At 41.2% G+C, this 22,774-nt stretch overlaps 1 protein-coding gene across 1 annotated transcript; it reads left to right on the plus strand.

Moving 5' to 3' along the window:
- The first annotated feature begins 1,715 nt into the window (after positions 1 to 1,715).
- On the plus strand, positions 1,716 to 19,891 carry P2RX2 (purinergic receptor P2X 2). The gene is made up of 12 exons (XM_053457005.1): positions 1,716 to 1,989; positions 2,641 to 2,791; positions 3,100 to 3,171; positions 3,375 to 3,450; positions 4,309 to 4,405; positions 7,597 to 7,677; positions 10,485 to 10,617; positions 11,936 to 12,063; positions 15,131 to 15,221; positions 16,423 to 16,488; positions 17,811 to 17,888; positions 19,541 to 19,891. The coding sequence occupies exons 1-12, from the start codon at positions 1,847 to 1,849 to the stop codon at positions 19,736 to 19,738; spliced, it is 1,314 nt and encodes a 437-aa protein (XP_053312980.1). The 5' UTR covers positions 1,716 to 1,846; the 3' UTR covers positions 19,739 to 19,891.
- Positions 19,892 to 22,774: the final 2,883 nt, after the last annotated feature.

Consider the following 22,774-nt stretch of genomic DNA (forward strand, 5'->3'; position numbering starts at 1 on the left):
CTCCCTCCGTCCCTGCCGCCCCCCCCCATTATCTACCCTCCCCCCTTGTACTTACCTTTCAGCAGTCCTGCAGCGAGTCTCCCTGTTCGGTCTCGGTGCCGGCTTGTAATGCTGAGCGCCGGAAATCTTCCGGCACTCAGCATTACAAGTCGGCACCGAGACCGAACAGGGAGACTCGCCGCAGAGGAGAGAGAGAGGGGCGCCGAGTGGGTACTGACATCTTGGTAAGCGAAAACCACTCGGCGCCCCTTGATCAAGGCACTAGATACATTTGTGGGTCATGTGGAGAGTGTATGTACAATAAATAACGACAGACACCAAATTGGATTTTGAAAGGCCACAGTTTTATTTATGAAAATACTGTGAAACGTAAAAAACTTTATTCAAACTTTAAAACATACATTTTCTTAAACTTGTGTAACCTCCAACCTTAGTGTACGAACCGCCAGACTTAACCCTTTAGAATCAAGGAGGTTACAACCACCGACCATGCGACAACTAAGTGACTTAACATCGATACCTCAACACAGGTAACTCACACCAACATGTTGCCGCGTACACCAACCACAAGCCGTAAAGCTGCACTAGCTCGTGGTGTAAACGAAGGCCCTCCCTTTCCCATGGGGCCCTGCCCGTGGAAAAAAGGCCCACCATAACTCACAATAACCACGGATTCCATACCTCGGATGAAAACCGCGACAATTTCACCCCGTACCATGAATAAACCGACCATAAAACCTGACGGGAACCTCAGTTCCCCGCCACACCAAAAAACCATCAGAAAAAACACAAGGGAGGGTGGGAGGGAAACGCTTCTCACTGCCTCTCCTTCCTGTTTAAAGAAAAATGGTAGAGGGTCAGAGAAAAGCAGCCACATTTAAAGACCCTTAACCCCACTCCACCATAAACTTTTGACCTATGGCAACCTAGCCATGAGGTGATCATGCCCCCCTAGCATGATCCAGGCCTGATCATGCGGCCCCTTCTTTGATGTCTGTGTATCCGGGGCCCACTTTCTCTCTCTTTCGCTTTAAAAAATTTTTTTAAAAAAGGGCTTGGGGCGGCCCTGTGTGTGTCAGCAAATGCATTTGGTCCAACACATATCTTGCACAGAAAATAAATGGAGTGTAGGGAAAAGGGCAAATGCATATTTGGGGATTCCGAGTCCGCCATGCATTAGCAGTAGTACACCATTGCTGGGGAGGTTGTTGGGGACAAGTGGTCTAATAAGGTTGTAGGCAGAAAGTGGATGGAAATATAAAATGTGTTACAATGAGGGGTTACATCACCAATATAAAGATTGTTGGGACAATTTATATAATGTATGTGATTTTATGATAAACTATACTGATTTACTGGAGTAGGTATGGAGCAGTTGGAGGTATGTGGAAATTGCTAGTACTTGTGATTATTATTGGTAAATTAGCCATATATGTGTACATGTGTGAGCAAAATGCATTTCCATCACTAGAAAACCTTTTTTATGTTACAGTGAAAAAGTTAATTAAAACAGTACATTCATGTATCAGTGAAATGCAGTTAAGTGCAAAGTAAATTCTTCTCTCTCTCCACTAGAGGACAGCTGAGTATCATCATTTCCCACCTACAAAGACTTGAATGTCCTGTGCCCTGCTTCTTCCCTTCTTCACCCTCCCATCATTCTAGATCAGCACTAATTACTTTATAGACATCTCCAGGAGGAGCTAGCAGACAATGCACAAACATCAAGTGGAGCTGGACATATTGGGGCTATTTCTTCTCTACCGGTATAACCCAGTATAAGAATTTCCAGCCCTGTAGCTGTTCCCTGAAGGAGTGCCAAACTGTGACAAAGGAAAGGAGCCATATGACAGGGTGCACTACACACACCTTGGCATGGATTGGCGAATTGTGGGCGTACGAGACACCCAAGGTCATTGTGGTGAAGAACCGTCAACTGGGGACCATTTACAGGCTGCTGCAGCTACTCATAATTGTGTACTTTGTATGGTAAGTGAATAGCCAAGGGTGGAGAGTTGGTAGCAGACTACATAGATGAGTAAATTGCATTAAGGGAAGAGTAAAATGTGAGAAAGACAGGGAAGATTTGGAATAAGAGATGAGCAGAACATGGACAGAATATATTAATTTAATTAGGGTCTAAGAAAATGAAGCAACTTCGTGCGGGCAAAAACCTGGACATAGGATGATGAGCAGAAAACAGGTATGTGAACAGATAGCTGGTGGGTGAGGGCCTATATGTAGGAGAATTGTATAGCAATGAGAGAGTAGCACAATGTATGACAATGAACAGGGAGTGATTTGGGACACATAGGAGACATTGACTAAGATGAATATGGTTTGAGATAAGATTTCAGAGACTTAATCTGAGATAGGTCAGGGCAACCATGCATGAGCCGAGTTATCAAGACTGGTGAGAGCACTGTGTTGTTGGCATTACAAAGGGGCTGGTGGGAGCTTGGTGCAGGTAGGAAAAGAGATAAAATGGGTTAGTTTGTCATGAATGGCTACTACTGAAGTAAGGGGCGCAGGAAGGACAACAGGGCACATGTTGAAAAGGACTATTTGACACAGTGACTTTGCGAAGTATCTCCTTGTATAGAATTTGCATGCTAGTTCTGTCCTGTTCTGTTTTTGTAGGTATGTGTTTGTGGTTCAGAAGGGATATCAGGCACGGGAGACTGGACCTGAAAGTGCCGTCATTACTAAAGTCAAAGGGGTCTCTGTATCCAAAGCTCTCAGAGGCCTAAGGAGGATTTGGGATGTAGCCGAATATGTGAAGCCTCCTGAGGTAAGGCAGCAAGGTGATGAAATGGACTGGGAAATGTCAAAAGGAGAAAAAGGGCTTGGCGCAGACGTGTATGTGAGTGATTTAAGAGGGGTAATTAGAATGTGGTGAATGATTTCAGTAATTTCAAGGATTGGAGGAGGGGAATATGGTAGTAAAAAAAAGACATTATTTTTGGCATGAGGTCTTAGGGGAGTGACAATGAATAATGGAATTAACAGCCATTGGAGTTTTGGGAGTAGAGAGTTCAGAATGTTCTATTAACTAAACAAGGTAGCATAAATATTTCTGCTTTTTATTCTGTAAATTAGGGGGGCAGCATTTTCACTATTATCACCAGGACAGAAAGCACCAAACTACAGACTTTGAGGACCTGTGCTGAGGTGAGGAGACTGTTATGTGTCATTATTCAGTGGGGCTATTACTACACAGATCGTTGTATGATATATCTGTCTGTCTCTGTGATAACACCTCTCTGTCGCTGGAATTACTCTGGTCAATCTCCCTTTATTCTTGTTATATCCGTCTTTCCATCTCTCTCTCTCCATTTTTCTTTTCTTCTCCTTCCTTTAATGGTCTCTTTCAGAGTAGGAATGTACCTGAAGCTCAATGCATTTCTGATGAGGACTGTATAAAGGGAGGGATGCATATACTTGGTAATGGTGAGTTACTATATATATATTTACATTAAAAATATGCACATAGATTATTAACAAGACAACTCAGGGATCATTTGCCATCATTATGAACATAGCAGTCAAAATCACAAGAACTGTCCTAACCAGTTATTTATTAAAGATATTGCATTAGGCATCTTCTGCTTAAAGGCATCTGCCGCCCCACTATAAAAAGTTTTTTTTTTCTTTTTAATTTTTACAATTGTGATATTCGTACCCATGACCAGTAATCATGTTAACACAGGGGCCACACATGGCAGAGCGGGAGAAATGCAGTATGCCTGTATGAGTGCATATAGCAGGGATAGGAGGTCAGGATGAATGTGATGGACATCACTGCAGTCAAAGGGGGTAAATGTGATTTATAACAGGGACTGGGTGCACAACTGGTGCTATTCACGCATTTATCAGGAATCAGGAAAAATGTTGTTGAAAAATAAAATTCTACTTGTGTTTATTAATAAAGCTGTCAAAACAGCTTTTTACATGTTTTATGTTGACCTGTATTAAAACTTGGTATGACTAAGCAAGTACAGTAATACTAGTAATCAGGAGAGGAAACACAAGCTGACATTTGCAATAACATATGAAGGGAACCTACCATCACACTTAGAGGGAACATCATCAGTAATGCATATTTTATTAGATGAAAACTAATTATTTATTTTTGTAAACACTGTTATTTTTGTTGACTAAAAACAATTCAGGTATAATTTACCTGTAAAAAACAAAAATAAAATAAGCTTTTTTATGTCATCCGACCAATTGGCCGTTTCATCAGTAGCCAGTTTGAATACCAGCCATTGGTCAACTCTAAATAAAAGTGCTATGTAATTTTCACAGGGCAGCAGACAGGGAGCTGTATCCTGGCTGGCAAAGGATCACTAAAAACCTGTGAGATCTTCGCATGGTGTCCCCTGGAAGATGAAAGCGTGGCCAGGTCAGAAGCACAGACTAAAGGGTAGCAGCTGCGTAGTCCTTATAATAACGTAAAAAAGGCCAATGTATGTTTCCTTGCACCTTATATACAGATGTAGATCATAATATTAGCATGTATTCTGATGATCTACTCAAACTATATCATATCCTAATTTACAATCACATTTTTATCTTGGTTGGGTATGCATTATTCTTAATATCCAAACCTAAAGAAGTACAATTTCTAACATATTGTGGGTGGGTCTTTGCAAATGTATCTTTGAATTTACGGTACAATCCTCAAGTGTGCAATAGGTGAGCTGTGCAATCTCTTTACTGAAAACCAACTTTGCCTCCTCCTATTACATCTAAGAATGACGATACTCTGAAAACCTATTAGACGTACAAAACTAATCATATTATCTATATATAATATGTCAATACCTCTTTCATTTCATTTATTTTTCTTTTATCTGAAAGCATTGACCTTTACCTAAATGCACACAAGCTGACATATCTGTATTTCTTCATCACTGGGGAGATTTATTCCATCCCATGTTACCTTGCCTCCTTCTCATTTCGGCTATGGCCACATTATCTTTCCTGTATTTATCTTGTTTCTGTACCTCCAGAGCCGGCCTTAGGTGTTCTGGCGCCCTGTGCGGACTACTCCTCTGGCGCCCCCCCATCCCAAAAAAAGAAAGGAATAAAAACTTGTAACAAAACTTGTAACAAAACCCCAATCACTATATACTACGCCAAACATTGATGTGGTGTAGGCCTACCACTTCATTGTCTGGCTTAGTAGTAGGGATGCACCGAAACGAATTCTGGACTGTAACCGAAAGTGCAGCATTTACCTGGCCAAAACCGAATATGCCCCCCCACCATAAAAAAATCTAACACTTTTATTTAAAGTAAGTAACACACCAAAATAGGACAAAACAATTAAATAACAATATTATATATATATATATATATAATTAACAGCAATCCCATTCCTATCATGCCCAGGCATACCCAGATTCCAGGATGTACTCGCAGACTTGGCATGATAGGAGTATGATTGCCCTATCTACCCCTTCTCACTCCCTTCTGCCCTATCTACCCCTTCTCACTCCCTTCTCCCTATCTACCCCCTTTCCCCTGTCTCACTCCCTTCTCCCTATCTACCCCCTCCTAACTATCTACCCTTTCCCTCTTTGAAGTTCACTTACCTTTCAGGAGTCCTGCGGTGGGGGTGCAAGGCCTCTGCCTCCCAGCTCTGCCACTGTATGGAACAGTATAGAGTGATGGTGTACTTTAAGAGCATGAAAAAGACATTGGAAATGGTACAGCATAACACCCATCACTCTCACACACTTACCAATCCACACGTATACACCAATCCACACGTATACACCAATCCACACATATATACCAATCCACACACATACCAATTCACACATATACCAATCCACACATATACCAATCCACACATATATACCAATCCACACATATATATACTAATCCACACATTTATATACCAATCCACACACATATATACCAATCCACACACATACCAATTCACACATATACCAATCCACACATATACCAATCCACACATATATACCAATCCACACATATATATACTAATCCACACATTTATATACCAATCCGCACATATATATACCAATCCACACATATATATATACTAATCCACATTTATACACTAATCCACATTTACCAATCCACACACATACCATTCCACACACATACCAATCCACACACATACCAATCCACATATATACCAATCCACACATATACCAATTCACACATACACCAATCCACACATATATACCAATCCACACATATACCAATCCACACGCACACCAATCCACACATATACCAATTCACACATATATACCAATCCACACATATATACTAATCCACAAATATATACTAATCCACACATATATACCAATCCACACACATATACCAATCCACACACATATACCAATCCACACACATACACCAATCCACACATATACACCAATCCACACATATACACCAATCCACACATATATACTAATCCACAAACATACACCAATCCACACATATATACCAATCCACACATATATACTAATCCACACACATATATACTAATCCACACACATATATACCAATCCACTCTCACTGAATGTTTTCCTACCTTTCCTCTTTTCTCCTTACAGCTCCTCTTCCTTCTCTTCGCTCCTCTTCTTCAGTTCTTCTGTCTTCTTCCGGGTCAGAGGGCACGGACAGCGGTGGGCGTGGCTTCAGTGTTGTGCGCCGGGATCTGACAACAAACCCCGGCGCACAGCAGCTGTTGCCGCGCGGATCACAAGGGAGCGGTATCGGAGGTCTTTAACAGACCTCCGGCTCCCTTGAGTGATTTTAAGCCGGGTTCAAGGGAGATCCTTGAACCGGCTTAAAATCACTCAAGGGAGCCGGAGGTCTGTTAAAGACCTCCGACACCGCTCCCTTGCGAGCCTGCTCCTCCAGCGGCGGACATTACTGTCCGTCTCTGGAGGGGTGCCGGGTGCCCCCCTGATGAGCGGTACCCGGTGCGGACCGCCCCCCCGCTAGGTACGCTACACCCGGCAGCGTACCCCGCGGCGGCGCCCCCTGGAGTGTGGCGCCCTGTGCGGTCGCAGAGGTCGCACACCCCAAAGGCCGGCCCTGTGTACCTCCATACTTCTAATACCTCTTTATGTCATGTTACCTCACTTCCCCTATCCCCCAATATCCAAGTTGCTCATTTTCATTCCCACTCATTTTCATAGCTTTTTAACATTCTTGCTCCTATTTCATTCCCTTTGTATTGCTCCTCTCATTCTGATGTTTATTATTTATTGATTTATGTAACCTCACCATATTATGCAGCGCTGTATAATTAATTCACTAAGCATTTCACCAACTTAACGTTTCATGTAATGAAAGGGTATCTCAACTGAGGTTCTCCTGCAGTTCTAAAATGTGTCAGTAAGATTATTCTACTGATTTAAGGATGATAAACCTATCCATTCTTGTTCTGTCAATACCATTACTTCTATCACTTTGTGCTGGGTTTTCTTACCTGAAAAATAAACTGGTAAACTGAATCTCAGATAGTAAAACATAACCCTCTTTGCTATTTTTCTTTGGTATTTGTCTCCTGTTCTAAAAATGCTCTCTCTGTTCATCTCTTCATAGTGAATCCTTGCACGAATTTGTGCCAAACTTCACAATCTTAATCAAGAATGTCATTCACTTTCCTCAGTTTGGTTTTTCCAAGTAAGATTTTTCACTTTGTCTTTCATTTCATTTTCATTTTCCAAATAGATATTTTAAATCAACATCAGATTAATATCTTTGTGCCCTGGGAAATTCAGGGCTGGTAGCCATGTGAGACCTAATTTCTTAGGGAGTCACTGGGCAGCAGTGAAAACAGCTGATTGTTGCTCTTATGATAAGGTGAGCAGATTTAAAAAATGTATTTGGCAAAGGGTAAACAATATTTTCAAAGCATATTTTCTTCAAACTATATGTGCAGTGTATTTGATATGTGCTTATGAAGTGATTGTATGTTATATACGTTATTTCTCACATTTTGTCCGTGAGATAAAAAAAAACTACTTACACAATTTGGTGCCACTAATCATTTTCAATAAAATATACAGATTGAAATAGAGTAAATAACACAAAACCTTCACTTTTCCTCTCACTGATTTTTAGGCCTAGAAAGTTTTTTCCTCTGAAGTGACTACAAATTTGGGAGGGTGTTTAATCCCTGGATAAGTAAAAATTAAACAGTTCATTTCATTTCTACAGTAAGTAAAGTGCCAGGAGGACCAAATACACAAACCAGGACAGGCTCTGCCACACCGACACCAAAACACACACACCAGGACAGGCTTTGCCATACCAACACCCAAACACACATCAGGACAGGATCTGCCACACAGGCAGCCACATCTGGACGCGCTAAGGTTAAAAAGAAAAAAGGATTTTCCACACTGCTTTGTCGTTGACCCCCCCTTTTGTGTTTTCACCCCCTTGTGTATCGCCCCCAGCCAGCACTATGTGTGTTTATGCCCCCAGCCTGCCCCTCGCTTTAGTATTGATTTATGTAATGACCCCAGTTGCCCCCCTTGTGTATTGATGCCACCAGCCCAGATAAAATACTGACCTGCAGTATGGGGTATGTATATCTGACTAGTTGGTTTCTTTCCATGGGTCTATACATCCCCTATACTGCAGGGCAGCATTTTATGTGGGCTTGTCAGCAATATGTACAAGTTATGTGTCCTGGAAAACATGGCCGATGTGATCACCCTTGCATATTGGCCCAGCTAGCCCCACATTGTATATTTATCCCACCACCCAGTATTGATTTATGTGATGGCCCCAGCCAGCACCCCCTTGTGAATCAATGCCCCCATAGCCTTGCATATTGCCCCTATTTAGTATCATGTCAGCCATGGGACCCAGATTGAAAGCAGGACCTGCCCAACGCCCAGATTTGAAGCATAAGACTTGCCATCCTAGCCTCAAACAGCCTCCCTGTGTCATGCTCCCCACTCACACATCCATGCTATCGTACACATATTCATTAATTTACTTATTCACAAATGTTAATTCACTCATTCATATACTCATTAACAGATACTCGTTCATTCCCTCATTCACCGATACTCATTCATTCCCTCAATCACGCATACTCATTTATACACCCTCCCCCACCTCCTTACCTGAAATGCAGATTTCCTGGTGCCGCTCTCAGACTTTCACAGGGGCCGTTGCTTCCCTCTGCGAGTAGGGAAAATAGTTGACTTGCTGTGTATGCTTGCACTGATGCACACGAGGAAGGCTGACTTATAGTATTGAAGCGTGTTTGTGCTGGAGATTTGTAGACTGAGGCAACAGTCAGTGCTGATTCTGTTCTAAAAGAAGAGTTTGCCTGACATTTACTGTGGCACTAAAATAATTTGCATGTTTTGGTTCTCTTTTAAGTTGTAATTGGTATTTTTTTCTGATAACATTGCTGGGGCCATTTTCTTCTCTCTCCCCTTCTCTTTTTTCTCACCTGTTTTGCTCTTTTTTTTCTCTATTTTATGCTCTTCCCTTCTCTCTAATATCTTTTGTTTCTCCTTTTTTGCTCTACTCTTTTTTCCTTTAATTTCTTTATCACCACACTTCTGACCATTATTCAGCTACACCTCCGGTAGCAAACCCTCAAAGAGTGTTCCGGAAACTGCTCAGCAAAGGTTGCGCTTGGAAGCCTCATTGAGGCTGGGATAAAATAATGACATACACTGATCAGCCATAACATTATGGCCACCTGCCTAATATTATGTAGGTCCCCCTTTTGCTTCCTAAACAGCCCTGACCCCTAGAGGCATGGACTCCACTAGACCTCTGAAAATGTGCTGTGGTATCTGGCACCAAGACATTAGCAGCAGATCATCTAAGTCCTGTAAGTTGCAAGGCAGGGCATCTATAGATGGATCCCAGATGGATACACGCACCCGGCCATCCACGTGATGTAAAAGAAACTGTGATTCATCAGATCAGGCCACCTTCTTCCATTGCTCCGTGGTCCAGTTCTTATGCTCACTTGCCCATTGTAGGCACTTTCGGCAGTGGACAGGGGTTTGTTCTGCGGCTACGCAGCCCCATACGCTACAAACTGCGATTCACCTTTCTATCAGAACAAGCATTTACAAGATTATAATTGTTATCCACTTCACCAGTGGTCAGTGATCATAATGTTATGGCTGATTGGTGTATTCTGGGCCCGTTTGATCTTTGCAAAACTATTCATTTAGCAAAACTACAGCTACATGTTGTTACGCATTTGATGTTGAAAGACCCTCTGCAAGTGAAACTTTGTTTTTACAATCTTAATCTTTTCAATCATAAATAGCTAAATAACTAATAACTAAATAGCATTTATGTCAGTTATAATTCTGATTATAGTCCATTATGATTTGGGTACTGTTTTTTCTGAATTATAATTCATTTGCTTGTACTAATGCTTTTGGACTTGGAAAAATATCCTGTTCTATCATGCTCATCCCATGCTCGTTTCTCAACTTCAGGGGCAACATAGAGGGTCAGAGCTTCCTGAGGAACTGCACTTATCATCCCATCAACTCACCTTTATGTCCCATTTTTACTGTGGGGTTCATTGTGAGTGAGGCTGGGGCAAACTTCACTGAGCTGGCATATAAGGTCAGGTTATATAGACACATCTATTATAATATTGTATGACGTAATTTATCTTATTAACTACAAAAAAATCTTAAACCTAAATGTATAAGTAAAGGAAAATACAGCTATGTGGTAAAAAATATTTGCACCTCTCTGATTTGTTGAATGTTTTTCACATCTTCTTGGTGTTTTAGTAATTTGATGAGAGAACAAATGACACCAAACTTGGTACTTGTTTCATTTTTTTTCATGTGCTAGGTAATCAAACCCACAGTCTTCAGGTATGAAAACATTAGTGCCCCCAAATAAACTCAACCCCCCAATGAATGGGACCATTGTGACCAGGTGTCTGAAGACCTTGGTAAACAATTGGCTTATTTAAGCCAGCTCTGCCCAGCATTTGTTGATGTATATCTTTGTGGACTGGGGTACCCAGCCACTTCTAAGGCTCTTGGACTCCCCAACACACTTGACCAAATGTAGGGACAGTTAATTTTTTCAAAATTGTTCATCCTGCCAAAAGGTTTCAAAGAACAAGACTTGAAGTCATTTAAGAAGTCACAAAGGGCCATAGAACATCATTCAGATATTCAGCCTCTCCCGTTTCAGCAAGTGAATGTTTATGACTCCACCATCATAGGAACGGTGGGCAAACAAGGGATCTGTGGCAGAGTAGCAAATCTGAAAGTCTGCTTTCTAAGAAGAATGTTAATGCTCGTTTAGAGTTCACCATACAAGACCTGCGTTTTCCTTGAGACATTTGGGACATCATTCTTTGAATAGATGAGTCAAAAGTGGAACTTATTGGTGCAGATTTGTCCTGTTATGTCTGGCAAAACGCAAGTGTTAATACCACTGCCATGCTTGAATGTTGGTAGCGTTATACATTTTGGAATGCTTTCTTGCATCAACACCAACAAACTTTTCTATCAATGAGGGAACTCTGAATCTCTGTAGTTTGTACCAAAGATTTCTACATGAGAATACCAAAGGTCTATTAACTAAATAAAATCAACCATGTCATGTTATAAACACATACATTCAAATTTTAGAGCTGCATTCATATTCCCAAAGCATCCTTCTCTAGCAACGGATCAGTGTCAATGATGCTCCAGCTTGTTAGACGGCCTAATGTGTCATGAAACAAAAATGGGCAGGCACATGTAAGACTGAAGAGTGTTTCACTCAGAAATGTTGCAGATCTAAGGGAGAATGGAAGCAGGTTATATTTCATTATATGGATCAGTAAAAGAAAAAAATGGCATGATATAATCTGCTTGTAGCTACGTACTTCCCTAGAAAATTTTGGTTTGACAATCCTGTCTATTTACTTGCGCAGGGTGGAATTATCGGGGTGATTATTAATTGGAATTGCAATCTGGATTTACACCCCTCAAAATGCCGTCCACAATATTCTTTCCGGCGTCTTGACCTGCAGAACAAACTGTCATCCGGCTACAACTACAGGTCAGTGTTTGTTTTGCTGTCACCTTTTGTGAATTTGCATGGCATGAGTATATCGCATACCTGGGAACTCTCCGGGTTTGACGGGTGAGCACTGCTCCTCTGGTTCTCCGGGTCAAGACCCGAATCCTCGAAAATTTTTCCTTTAAATGGGGGTTTTTCCCGCTGCCGTCAGTAACGCCGCCGACATCGGTGGGACCGCCAACCGTCTGCGGGACCAACCACCAACGTCAGTGTGCAGTCCTGGCCGTGTCCCGCAAGGGAAGGCTCCGGGTAGCCTGAGCCCAGAAGTTCCCAGGTATGAGTATATGTATATATATATATATATAACCTTTTAAGAAAAAAGTTGAGTAATTGAAATCATACAGAATTTATTGGATATATATCCATGGGCAGAAATTATTTAAAAAGTGGCCATGGCACTTTGAGGCCAGCAGACAATATGATGTGCATATGGCTGCACGCTGGATACACACAGTCACATGCTACCGTCTTACATTACCCACCTAGACTATTGCAGCCTTCATCTGTGTGTATCCAGTGGGAGGCGACACACAATATAATGTATTGTATGATTGCATAGAGAGCAGTGCTTATGGCAAGTGGGAGGCGTAAAGGGCGCGGGACCAGGCCTGTCCATTTCCTTGTAGTACATATGAAAAATGGAACAAATGTAAATGGCCTCATCTTTCAAACTCCTCAAACATTAACCCTAATAACCAATAACAACCATGGTTCTAGCAATATAGATACCATAACAGATATTCTGGATAAAGTAACTTGTATTCAAGCAGGGATTCCAGTTGTGAGAAAATAACCAAGAAACCAATATCTCAATAATTTGAGATATCATTAAATGGAGAGTAAAACATGAAGGACGCCGTGCTAATGTACCAGTGTTATACAGCAGCTTTTAACCTTCTAACTGTAAGGTGGGCGACTACTGTGCTGATCTCCACAGAGACACACAAGCTTAAATGTTTGGGTGTATTAGTCCAAAATTATAATTAATGAACCGCTAAATTAAAACATGCGCTTTTGCTTCATGAATAATGTCAAATCCAACATCATAACAGATATTATTATAGACAAATACATCCACAAATGGCATTTAATACTGAAGGATAATGGATGACTGAGAAACCTCTCCTGCACTTCTGTGATAATAAATGATGTAATATTTCACACTGCTTTGGTGCAGAGTGAGCTCTGGCAACAAGAAACCATCTACTTAATGTGCTCTGGAATGTTATCTTTCGAATAGCTTGCAGACCAAGTAATAGCTTTACAGACTCTTAAACAGTACAGCACTGGCAGCTTATAAACAAATGTAATCATTTCAGTAATACCGTATTTGCTCGATTATAAGACGACCCTGATTATAAGACGACCCCCCAAAATCTGAATATTAACTTAGGAAAAAAAGAAAAAGCCTGAATATAAGACGACCCCAAAGGAAAAAAGTTTTACCAGTAAATGTTAATTCATGTAAACTATTTTTTTTAATAAAAGCTATGATTGAGAAAAAGATTTTTTTTGTTTTTATTTCTTGTATTTTCCAACCTGTCCCCCAGTTACACACATCTGCCCCCAGGCTTGCCACACCAATATGGCACTGTGGCCCATGATACGCCTTTTAACCCTCTATATGCCACTGTGCCCCATGGTATGCCTTTTGACCCCCTATGTGCCACTCTGCCTCCAGAAATGCCTTATACCCCTATATCCCATTCTGGCATTTAGGGGGTTAAAATGCATATTATGGGGCAGAGTGGCATATAGGGAGGTATAAGGCATTTCAGGAGGCAGAGTGGCATTAAGGGAGTTAAAAGGCATTGTATAGAGCACTCTGCCTCCAGAAATGCCTTATACCCCTATATGCCACTCTGCCATTTAGGGGGTTAAAAGGCATATTATGGGGCAGAGTGGCATATAGGGAGGTATAAGGCATTTCAGGAGGCAGAGTGCACTATTAAATGCCCCCTTAACGCCACTCCAGAAATGACCTATGCCCCCATTTAACACACACACACACACCCTATACCCCATTCAACTAACTAACACACACACACACACACACACACCCTATACCCCCATTTAACTAACACACACACTCTCTCTCTCACCCCCCCTCTCTCACCCCCCTTCCCCCGCTCTCTTACCCCCCCTCTCTCACCCCCCTTCCCCCGCTCTCCCCCCCTCTCTTACCGGTGCTTCCAGCCGGGGCAGCGGGTTGACGTCGCCTTCTGCTGCAGCCGGAAGGAGGTGTGGCTAGCAGCGGGGGTTTGTATGCGTCCGTCGCGTATACTTTCCCCGGCTGTCAGAGATCTGAGTTCCCCGCACCGGAGCGGGGAACTCTGATCTCTGACAGTCGGGGAAGGTCTATGCGACGGACGCAGACAACCCCCGCTGCTAGCCACACCTCCTTCCGGCTGCAGCGGACGTTGTCTACGCGGATCGCGTAGACGTCAACCCGCTGCCCCGGCAACACTGCAGGAAGCACCGGTAAGTGTGTGTATGATGGGGGGGGGGGTCGGGTGAGACAGGAGGATCCAGGTCCCCTGCAGCGGTGCGGGGGATCTGGATCTTAGTCTCCTAATCAGACCTCTATTTGAGGTCTGATTAGAAGACGACCCCAATTAGAAGACGAGGGGTATTTTTCAGAGCATTTGCTCTGAAAAAAACCTCGTCTTATAATCGAGCAAATACGGTATTGTGTTTAAAGACGAGCAATCTTCATAAAATCACTTTAAGTATCAACTCCAATTTTAGACCATAGCACTATCATTACAATTATTGGGCTTTGACATTTTCCCTTATGGCACAGTAGGTTGGTGTCACATCTGTGCCAGGAAGAAAGGGTTGTGATAAATTGGTTTGATAATACTATTGGCATATTGGTTTCAGCACCAGACTCGAACCAGGTTCACAAATGGGATATAGAAACGCATGGATGTTTCAGCCAAGAATTGATCTAGTTCAGGTTCTTTGACATCATCTCCCTGTTACTCCTCTCTGTTCTACATGATCGTTTCTGTATCCTTCAAACTTACTTTCTCCTCTCTTTCAGGTATGCTAAATATTATAATAGGAATGGCACAGAGTCTCGCACCCTCATTAAGGTCTATGGCATCCGCATTGACGTAATTGTGCATGGACAGGTAGGTGCAAACATTTACAAAACTGTATGTGGGAAATAGGTAGTCATTTGTGCCTAGCTGATGACCACTGAAAGCTTCGCAGACGGTACCGCAAATATCTTGTCTGTCTTCTGACTTCAGGAGTATCAACAAACAATCTTTGGGATAACAATCTATATTCAGGATATATACTAACAGCAGACTCTAATCCTGCCTGCATTAAACTGACACATTCTGCTTGATGCCTTTAATTTTGAAACTCTACATTTTTCCATTATAGACTCTTTTTTTCCCACAGTTAAGCCCCTACTTTGATGCTTAGAGGAAAGGTCAGGTCGTAAGATGTGTGGCATATTATGCTGTGTCTTAGCTAACTTAATGTAGGAGGAAAGCTTCCAACATCTGAGGTATTCTTATGGTGGTGCCCTCTAAAGCTTAGGCACTTGGCTAGTATGTTTATAAAGTAAGGCCGGCCCTGCTTTTGCTTTCACTTGTGCCTATTCTTAGATTTTTTCCCTCAGAAAATAGATACAAAGTAGCAAGTAACAGAGAGCTTTGTTTTGAAAAGTGTTTTTTTTGTCACCTTGGGCCTCAATGTTTTAATGTCCCCTTATTTACCACCCTCTGAATGAAGTAATACTTTACATCAAAGATTCTGACACTAGCACAGCCTATATAAACCAGTAACAGCAAAGCATTGTTTGTGTGTTTTCTTTCAGTGTTCTATAAAGGCTAACAACAGTGGCTCATGTAACATATGTTCTACATGGTTGCACAACCTAAGGAACTTTAGCTACGGGTGATCTGCAGCTCCTACCATTTTTAGTCAGCCATAGAAAGTTGTAGATCGTCTATGTTTTAACCCAGGACTGCACACGCCTGTATGGACACTTTCACGCACTCTTCTAGCCAGCAAATATAAAGTGTAAAACAGTACATATATCACATATATTGCAAGGAAGAACTTTAGATGTGTTGGGTAGCAATTTGTGAAATGTATACATGTCCCGGAAAGAATCTTAGTGCACCAACCCAATAGAAGCATAATATTTTATGTACAAACAGATAAAACGAGTATTTTTTTAATATGTAACATTTTTAGTGCTGGGTTTTACTGACCTGTTTAGAGTATTCCTTTAAACAGCCGAGAAGGAATTGGTTACATGGTAAGAGGGCTAGACATATGCATTATTTACTCTAATCGGTGTCTTCACTCTTTCAGGCTGGAAAATTCAGTCTCATTCCGACCATAATTAACTTGGCCACAGCCCTGACATCTGTTGGTGTAGTAAGTACGCTATGTTAATATACAAAGTTGAGACTCTTCCTATTGAGTAATGTCTTACAAGATCAGCTCGCTACAGGTCAAGCTGCTATTACATGGCAAAGCGGTCATCAGAAATTATCAGGCCTAGTATCACCTTTGGGCCTAAATTTCCACCCGCTCAAAGCCATGTTTCACTATTCACATTTTATGTAAGTGTGTATATTACACACATATTAATTATCTTAATATAGTATTAGTATGTTCTGTATGATCAATATTTACCATGGAATATTATTTTGGAGTTTGTGTGGAATCTATCTTCTACAGGGTTGCACACTAGGGGCTTTGCAACTCCCAGTTGGAGTTCATCTATGTTTTAACCCAGGACTGAATACCTCTGCATGGAAAGGCAGGGGCCAAAAGATGTGAGGATGCAGAGATGACACTTTCACTCAGCGGATGAAATCATGCATATAGTTTATTTACCAAATCAAAATACATGGATAATAATCATAGGACTGAATTGGATTATGCTTACATTCCTTCCTGCACTGGCGTAACTACAGAGATCCCCTGTGACCCCTTGTTCCTGTCTCCTTGTACCGGTTTAAAATAGTTTAGAAAAGGCCATTCTGACCTGGACCGGACTGCACCGCTCCAGGTCAGAAGGGCCCATCCTGAACTATTTTGAACCAGCACGGGGAGACAGGAGTGTATCGGGGTCGCATGATGTCAATTTTCGCACCAGGGCCCTGTGGTTTCTAGTTATGCCCTTGCCTCAAAGCGATATACTGCTTCAGTGTGTGATACGAGCTGCAAAGCTAATGCCAGGCACCATGCACTGATCTGTTGCCGGGTCTCATCATTGCTGGAAATGTCCCACGTTTTATATCATTTAGCAATACAAAAAGTGTCCATATATTCATCGGTCTACGTATTTATAAACCTACAGTATTTATTAACCAGAATTGGATGCTCTTACTGTTCTCCATATCCTGTCAACAACCCAACATTCTAGGTTCATGGACAATGTTAGCCATGTTTAACTACACTATAGACCCTTCTACATGATATCATTTTATAGTAAATCACATTGGTTTAAAGCTCCTGTTATACTTTTGGCCAGAGAATAGCTGAAAAAACATCACATTAACCCTTTCCTCAACAATTAACCCTTACATGCTTGCATCACACTATTAACTCTTTTGCATCACAATCCTCTTTCGTGCAGTACAATCTACAATTAGGGTCGTAGGCTATTACGGTTATGTAAACAAGCTGCATCATGCATGTTACCGAGTTAATGAGATACATTGGTCATTAACCTGCTTAACCTTTTCCAGGGATCTGTGCTCTGTGACTGGATATTGTTGACTTTCATGAACAAGGACCATATGTACAGCATCCGGAAATACGATGAGGTAACAAAATAAATGCTGTCAGAACACATAGACTGATGATGAAGATAATCTAAACATTAATAAATGAGTCAACCCATTTTTAGGATTTTATTTAAAAGAAAAAAACACCCTCACTTATGCCCCAGGGTTTCCACCTTTGTCCACCCCTGGCCTATTTCTTTAAAAGAGCACACATACACGTAAAATAAAGTACATTATCTAGGATGTGTGCATTCACAGAAGGGAATCTATCACTTTAGGTAATTTTTTGGTTCTCTCCGTATTTGTATCAGAATCTGTCTTTATACCAGAAGGGATGTATTTTTTCTGTACAATGATTAAAATAAAAGGAAACTTTGCTAAGGTTGCTAAGTGGTTAAAATCACAAAATCTTGAAAGCCATGAGTATCAAAGAATATGTAACGCTAGAGGAAAGTCTGCTATGTGTGCACAGTCGTAGCCAAAAGAATTATTATTCTTATTTATTGTTTTATATAGCGCCATCAACTTCCATGACACAAGTATTGGTCTTCACAAAGTTTTCTGCCTCAGTGTTCTTAGATATTTTTGTCAGATGTTACTATGGTATACTGAAGTATAATTACAAGCATTTCATAAGTGTCAAAGGCTTTTATTGACAATTAAATTACACCCTTCTTTTTGAAGACCTCTGCAATCCGCCCTGGCATGCCGTCAATTAACTTCTGGGCCACATCCAGACTGATGGCAGCCCATTCTTGCATAATCAATGCTTGGAGTTTGTCAGAATTTGTGGGTTTTTGTTTATCCACCCGCCTCTTGAGGATTAACCACACGTTTTCAATGGGGTTAAGGTCTGGGGAGTTTCCTGGCCATGGACCCAAAATGTCGATGTTTTTTTCCCTGAGTCACTTAGTTATGACTTTTGCCTTATGGCAAGGTGCTCCATCATCCTGGAAAAGGCATTGTTCGTCACCAAACTGTTCTTGGATGGTTGGGAGAAGTTGCTTTTGAAGGATGTGTTGGTACCATTCTTTATTTATAGCTGTGTTCTTTTTGTGAGTGAGCCCACTCCCTTGGCTGAGTTAAGTGAATTCAGTTATATTTCAATTGATTGCAATTCATCTGATCACTCTTCATAACATTTTGGAGTATTTGCAAATTGCCATCATCTAAACTGAGGCAGCAGACTTTGTGAAAATTAATATTTGTGTCTTTCTGAAAACCTTTGGCCATGACTGTACAGTACAATATGCATAATGCATGTATCTATGTGAGTATAATGTGTAGGGGTTAGACCTACCTGTTGGTTTTGTGGTGTTAATGGCATTAATTCATTCCCTGAAGCAGGAGTAGTGTGTTTTCAATTCCTTGAATTCACTGTGAATTTTCTATGGTGTGATTCTGGCAAATGTATCTGCAGGAATGGCTGACTTGGATTCCAAGTACTGATTTAAATATACTTTTTACAGTACTATCCAAGAGGTGAACCTTTCTCTATTGAAGCTAGCATTAGCTTAACCCCCAAATCTAGTATGTGTCTTGTATACTTTGTGTATTCAATATAAGCACATGAAAAGAGATTATACATATCCAAGTTTTATGGAAAGGTATGCGTACGTGCAATTACAAAAGCTTGATACTGAGATGATATGCAAAGATTAGTCTTCTTAACCTGTCCTTTCACCATGCAGATTTGGAAGGCACAGGAGCCAAATCCTTCTACATTAACCACAGTCAGCTCCCCGCAATCCTCTGCAACATCTCAGTCTCTCAGCACCTCTCATGAAACACCGTATAAAGATAGAAGCCCTGCAACTGACAGCCCAGCATTACAAGACCAACAACCTCAGTCACAGAGCGAGGGGACAGAACCCGCTCCTGGGAGCTGATACAGAAATTTCCCCTTCTCTTGACCATGGAATTGAAAGTTAAATAAAGCATTGATAGTTAAGTGTTCTCAGCCCAATGCCCAATATATGTTCTGGAGCATGGAGAGGAGACAAAAAATAATTGGGGTAGCAAAAGGTTTTATAAGGGCAAGAAGAGTGGATTTCACACTGAGTGGGCAGCGGGAGAAGGGTGTTGAAGCAGGAAGAGAGTGTTGTTAAGAGAACAGATACAGTAGTGAAAGTGAAGAGGTCCAACAAAAAGAGAGATTCTATGATGGGTGAGAAACCAAAGAGAAAAAGTGTGTAATTTGGAAAAGGAGCAAGGATGGGTTATTGATTCATATAAAGACGAGAAGGGGCCTCATGACTGAATGAAGAGATATTCTGGGAATGTGAGAACCATGCATTGAATCCATAATAAGGTCAGAAGTGTACAGGGAGGTCCATATGATAATTAAATAGGGATTTAGAACGATAGAATGTGACGCAGAAAAGAACCATACAGCCCATCTAGTCTGCCCGTTTTCCTGATGTAAGGGATACAAACCCCTATCAGTCCTTGGTCTGGCCCCATAATGAGAATAGCTTTATGTCTATCCCATGCATGTTTAAATTACCTCATTGTATTAGCCTCCACCACTTCAGCTGGGAACCTCCTTACATTACATGTAAACCTCTGTCCCTTTAGTCTCAGACTATGACCATCACTCCTACTTTCAAATAAGCTTGCCTCCTGTACTTTATTATTTTATTGCATCTCCCTTCTCTCTTGTTCCTCCAAGCTGTACATATAAAGATCCTTAGTCTTTCTTCATCATTTGTATCCTGCAAACCATTTACCATTTGTGTAGCCCTCTTCTGAACTCTCTCCAATGTGTCAATATCATTCTGGAGATGGTGTCTTCAGAGCTGTACACAATACTCTAGGTGAGGTCTGAGCAGGGCTCTTCCCTCTTCCTGCTACTAATGCTTCTAGCTGTACAACCCAGCACCCTGCTTGCTTTTTCCAAAGATTTATTTCTTTTCTGCTTACCTTTAAGTCACCAGAACAAATTAAATAAATTAAAAACATCCCTCTCTTCTGTTGTCACTGACAGAACAGTATTCCTAATGTTATATTCTGCCCTAGGATTTTAACATCCAAACACTGCAAATTAATCTTTTAATGGAGGACAGCATTGAATACATTACGGAAATCTAGATATATATCAACACCTCCTCCATTATTATTATAATAGCTACCCAGTTAAAAAACTAAATTAAGTTAGTTTGACAGGATTTTATTTTTGCCCATTTAGAAATGTATTCTGGCCGCTCATTTTTTAGAACACTCCCATCCTATGTACATGGGATGTGTGGTTCCCACTGTGCAGGATCCCTATGGAGTAATGTAGAATTCCTGGAGATCAAGGAACATGCCCCACAATTTACATTTTACAATGTGGGCGATATATAAATAAATGGACAGAGAATTTGGGGAGTGTCATGCTGGATAAAGGTATCTATACTCAGGTGCTCTTGCGTTCTGTTATTTGCTTAAATATCATCATGTGACAGAGTGTGAGCCTAACTAGTTAGTGACCAATCAACATACTCCTGTTTGCTGTTAGCCATACACATAGTCCACAGACATCCTTATAGACCAGACTATGCCATTTTTGGAGGTTGGTGTCCCCAATTATTTAGGGTTATAAAGATGCCCAAAAGTTTGGAAATTACTTCCCATTTATCGCTGTTCGTTTTTAACCAATGGAAAAATCCCATTTTGCCTTTACTCATGCCATTCTGAACGCTTCTCTAAATTTTCACTGCATTGCCATTTCAAATTGTTGGACTCCTGTCATATGGTTATATGTTTTGCTTCATTTCTGCCTTATCTCATCTTAATTTTCTGGTGATGTCCCCTTTTCCTCAGTTTCCAATCTCACAGATGAATCTCAGCTCTCTGTCACCAATCTTTAGGTCTCTCTCATTTTCCTTTATTTTTTTCTTAGCTTCTATCCCTTTCCTCCTCACACACTATGTTCTGGTCTTTACCCTTCCTTAGGGAACCATGAGCAAGGAAGCGATGAGAAACGATTTCCCTTATTAGATAACAAGATTTCACAAGTAATTACAATAAAGATTGGCCGGCGTGGTGTGTCATCTACCTCCATTACCGACTGATCCACTTACTGCTCCCCTCCCCCCACCTTCTCTTCTTACTCAAGAAATGAAAGCCTGGAGTGTAGGGGTGCCACACAAAGGCATTGTCAGGAGACCATGTAAGTGCCGAGAAGTGTCAGTAAATCCATTATTAAGTTACTTGTGGTATTGGAGTGCTTCTAATGAACTTCCTAACACAAGTAACCCTATCTGTAGACATCAGGCACATATCTGCCGGTGTTCTACTGACAGAGTTCCATCACACGCTCTCCTGTTAACAGAGAAAGTGTAAGAACCACTATATGTTATTATGAAAAGAATGCAGGTTATCAGAGACATTGCTACACATTAACCTTGAGTGGGTTAGCATAATACCCTATACAAGTCTTAAGCAGTGTTCCTCAACCCTGGCCTCAAGGTTCACCTAACAGTCCAGGATTTAGGTATTTCTCAGGTATGTTTTAATGTTGCAACACCTTAAACACACCTGAGTAATACCTAAATCCTGGACTGTTAGGTGTACCTTGAGAAGAGGGTTTAGGAGCACTGGTCTAAGGGATGTAAGATTTGTGAATAATAGAAAAAGTGAAATGGATATGGTGTAACTAATATATAGCAGTACATGATGTAAGCTCACAAGAGCAAGGAGGGCAGCTTTTCAACATAATAGGGCCCAGAGCAAGCTCCCCCTATGGACCCTCAGCCTTTTCTTACCATAGTGTGAGGAGGGCCCAGGACAGCATCCCTTTTTGGCTCATGTCAAAGGCGACCATGGGTTAGGCTCCCCTTCTCCTTCTGTACCAGCATGTATTTTGTTTGTTTGTGTTATTGTTAATTTTGTATATAGTCGATTTCAACGTTACTGTTAATTTATAGTTTTAGCTCATTATT

Source organism: Spea bombifrons, chromosome 1 (genome assembly GCF_027358695.1).
Source record: "Spea bombifrons isolate aSpeBom1 chromosome 1, aSpeBom1.2.pri, whole genome shotgun sequence".
NCBI classification, from domain to species: domain Eukaryota; kingdom Metazoa; phylum Chordata; class Amphibia; order Anura; family Pelobatidae; genus Spea; species Spea bombifrons.

Excerpts from the sequence above, each read along its gene's own strand:
- P2RX2 (XM_053457005.1), top strand. The coding sequence starts at position 1,847 with ATGACAGGGTGCACTACACACACCTTGGCATGGATTGGCGAATTGTGG. Across the intron at positions 2,792-3,099 it reads AATATGTGAAGCCTCCTGAG|GGGGGCAGCATTTTCACTAT; the intron begins GTAAGGCAGCAA and ends TCTGTAAATTAG. Across the intron at positions 12,064-15,130 it reads TCATCCGGCTACAACTACAG|GTATGCTAAATATTATAATA; the intron begins GTCAGTGTTTGT and ends CCTCTCTTTCAG.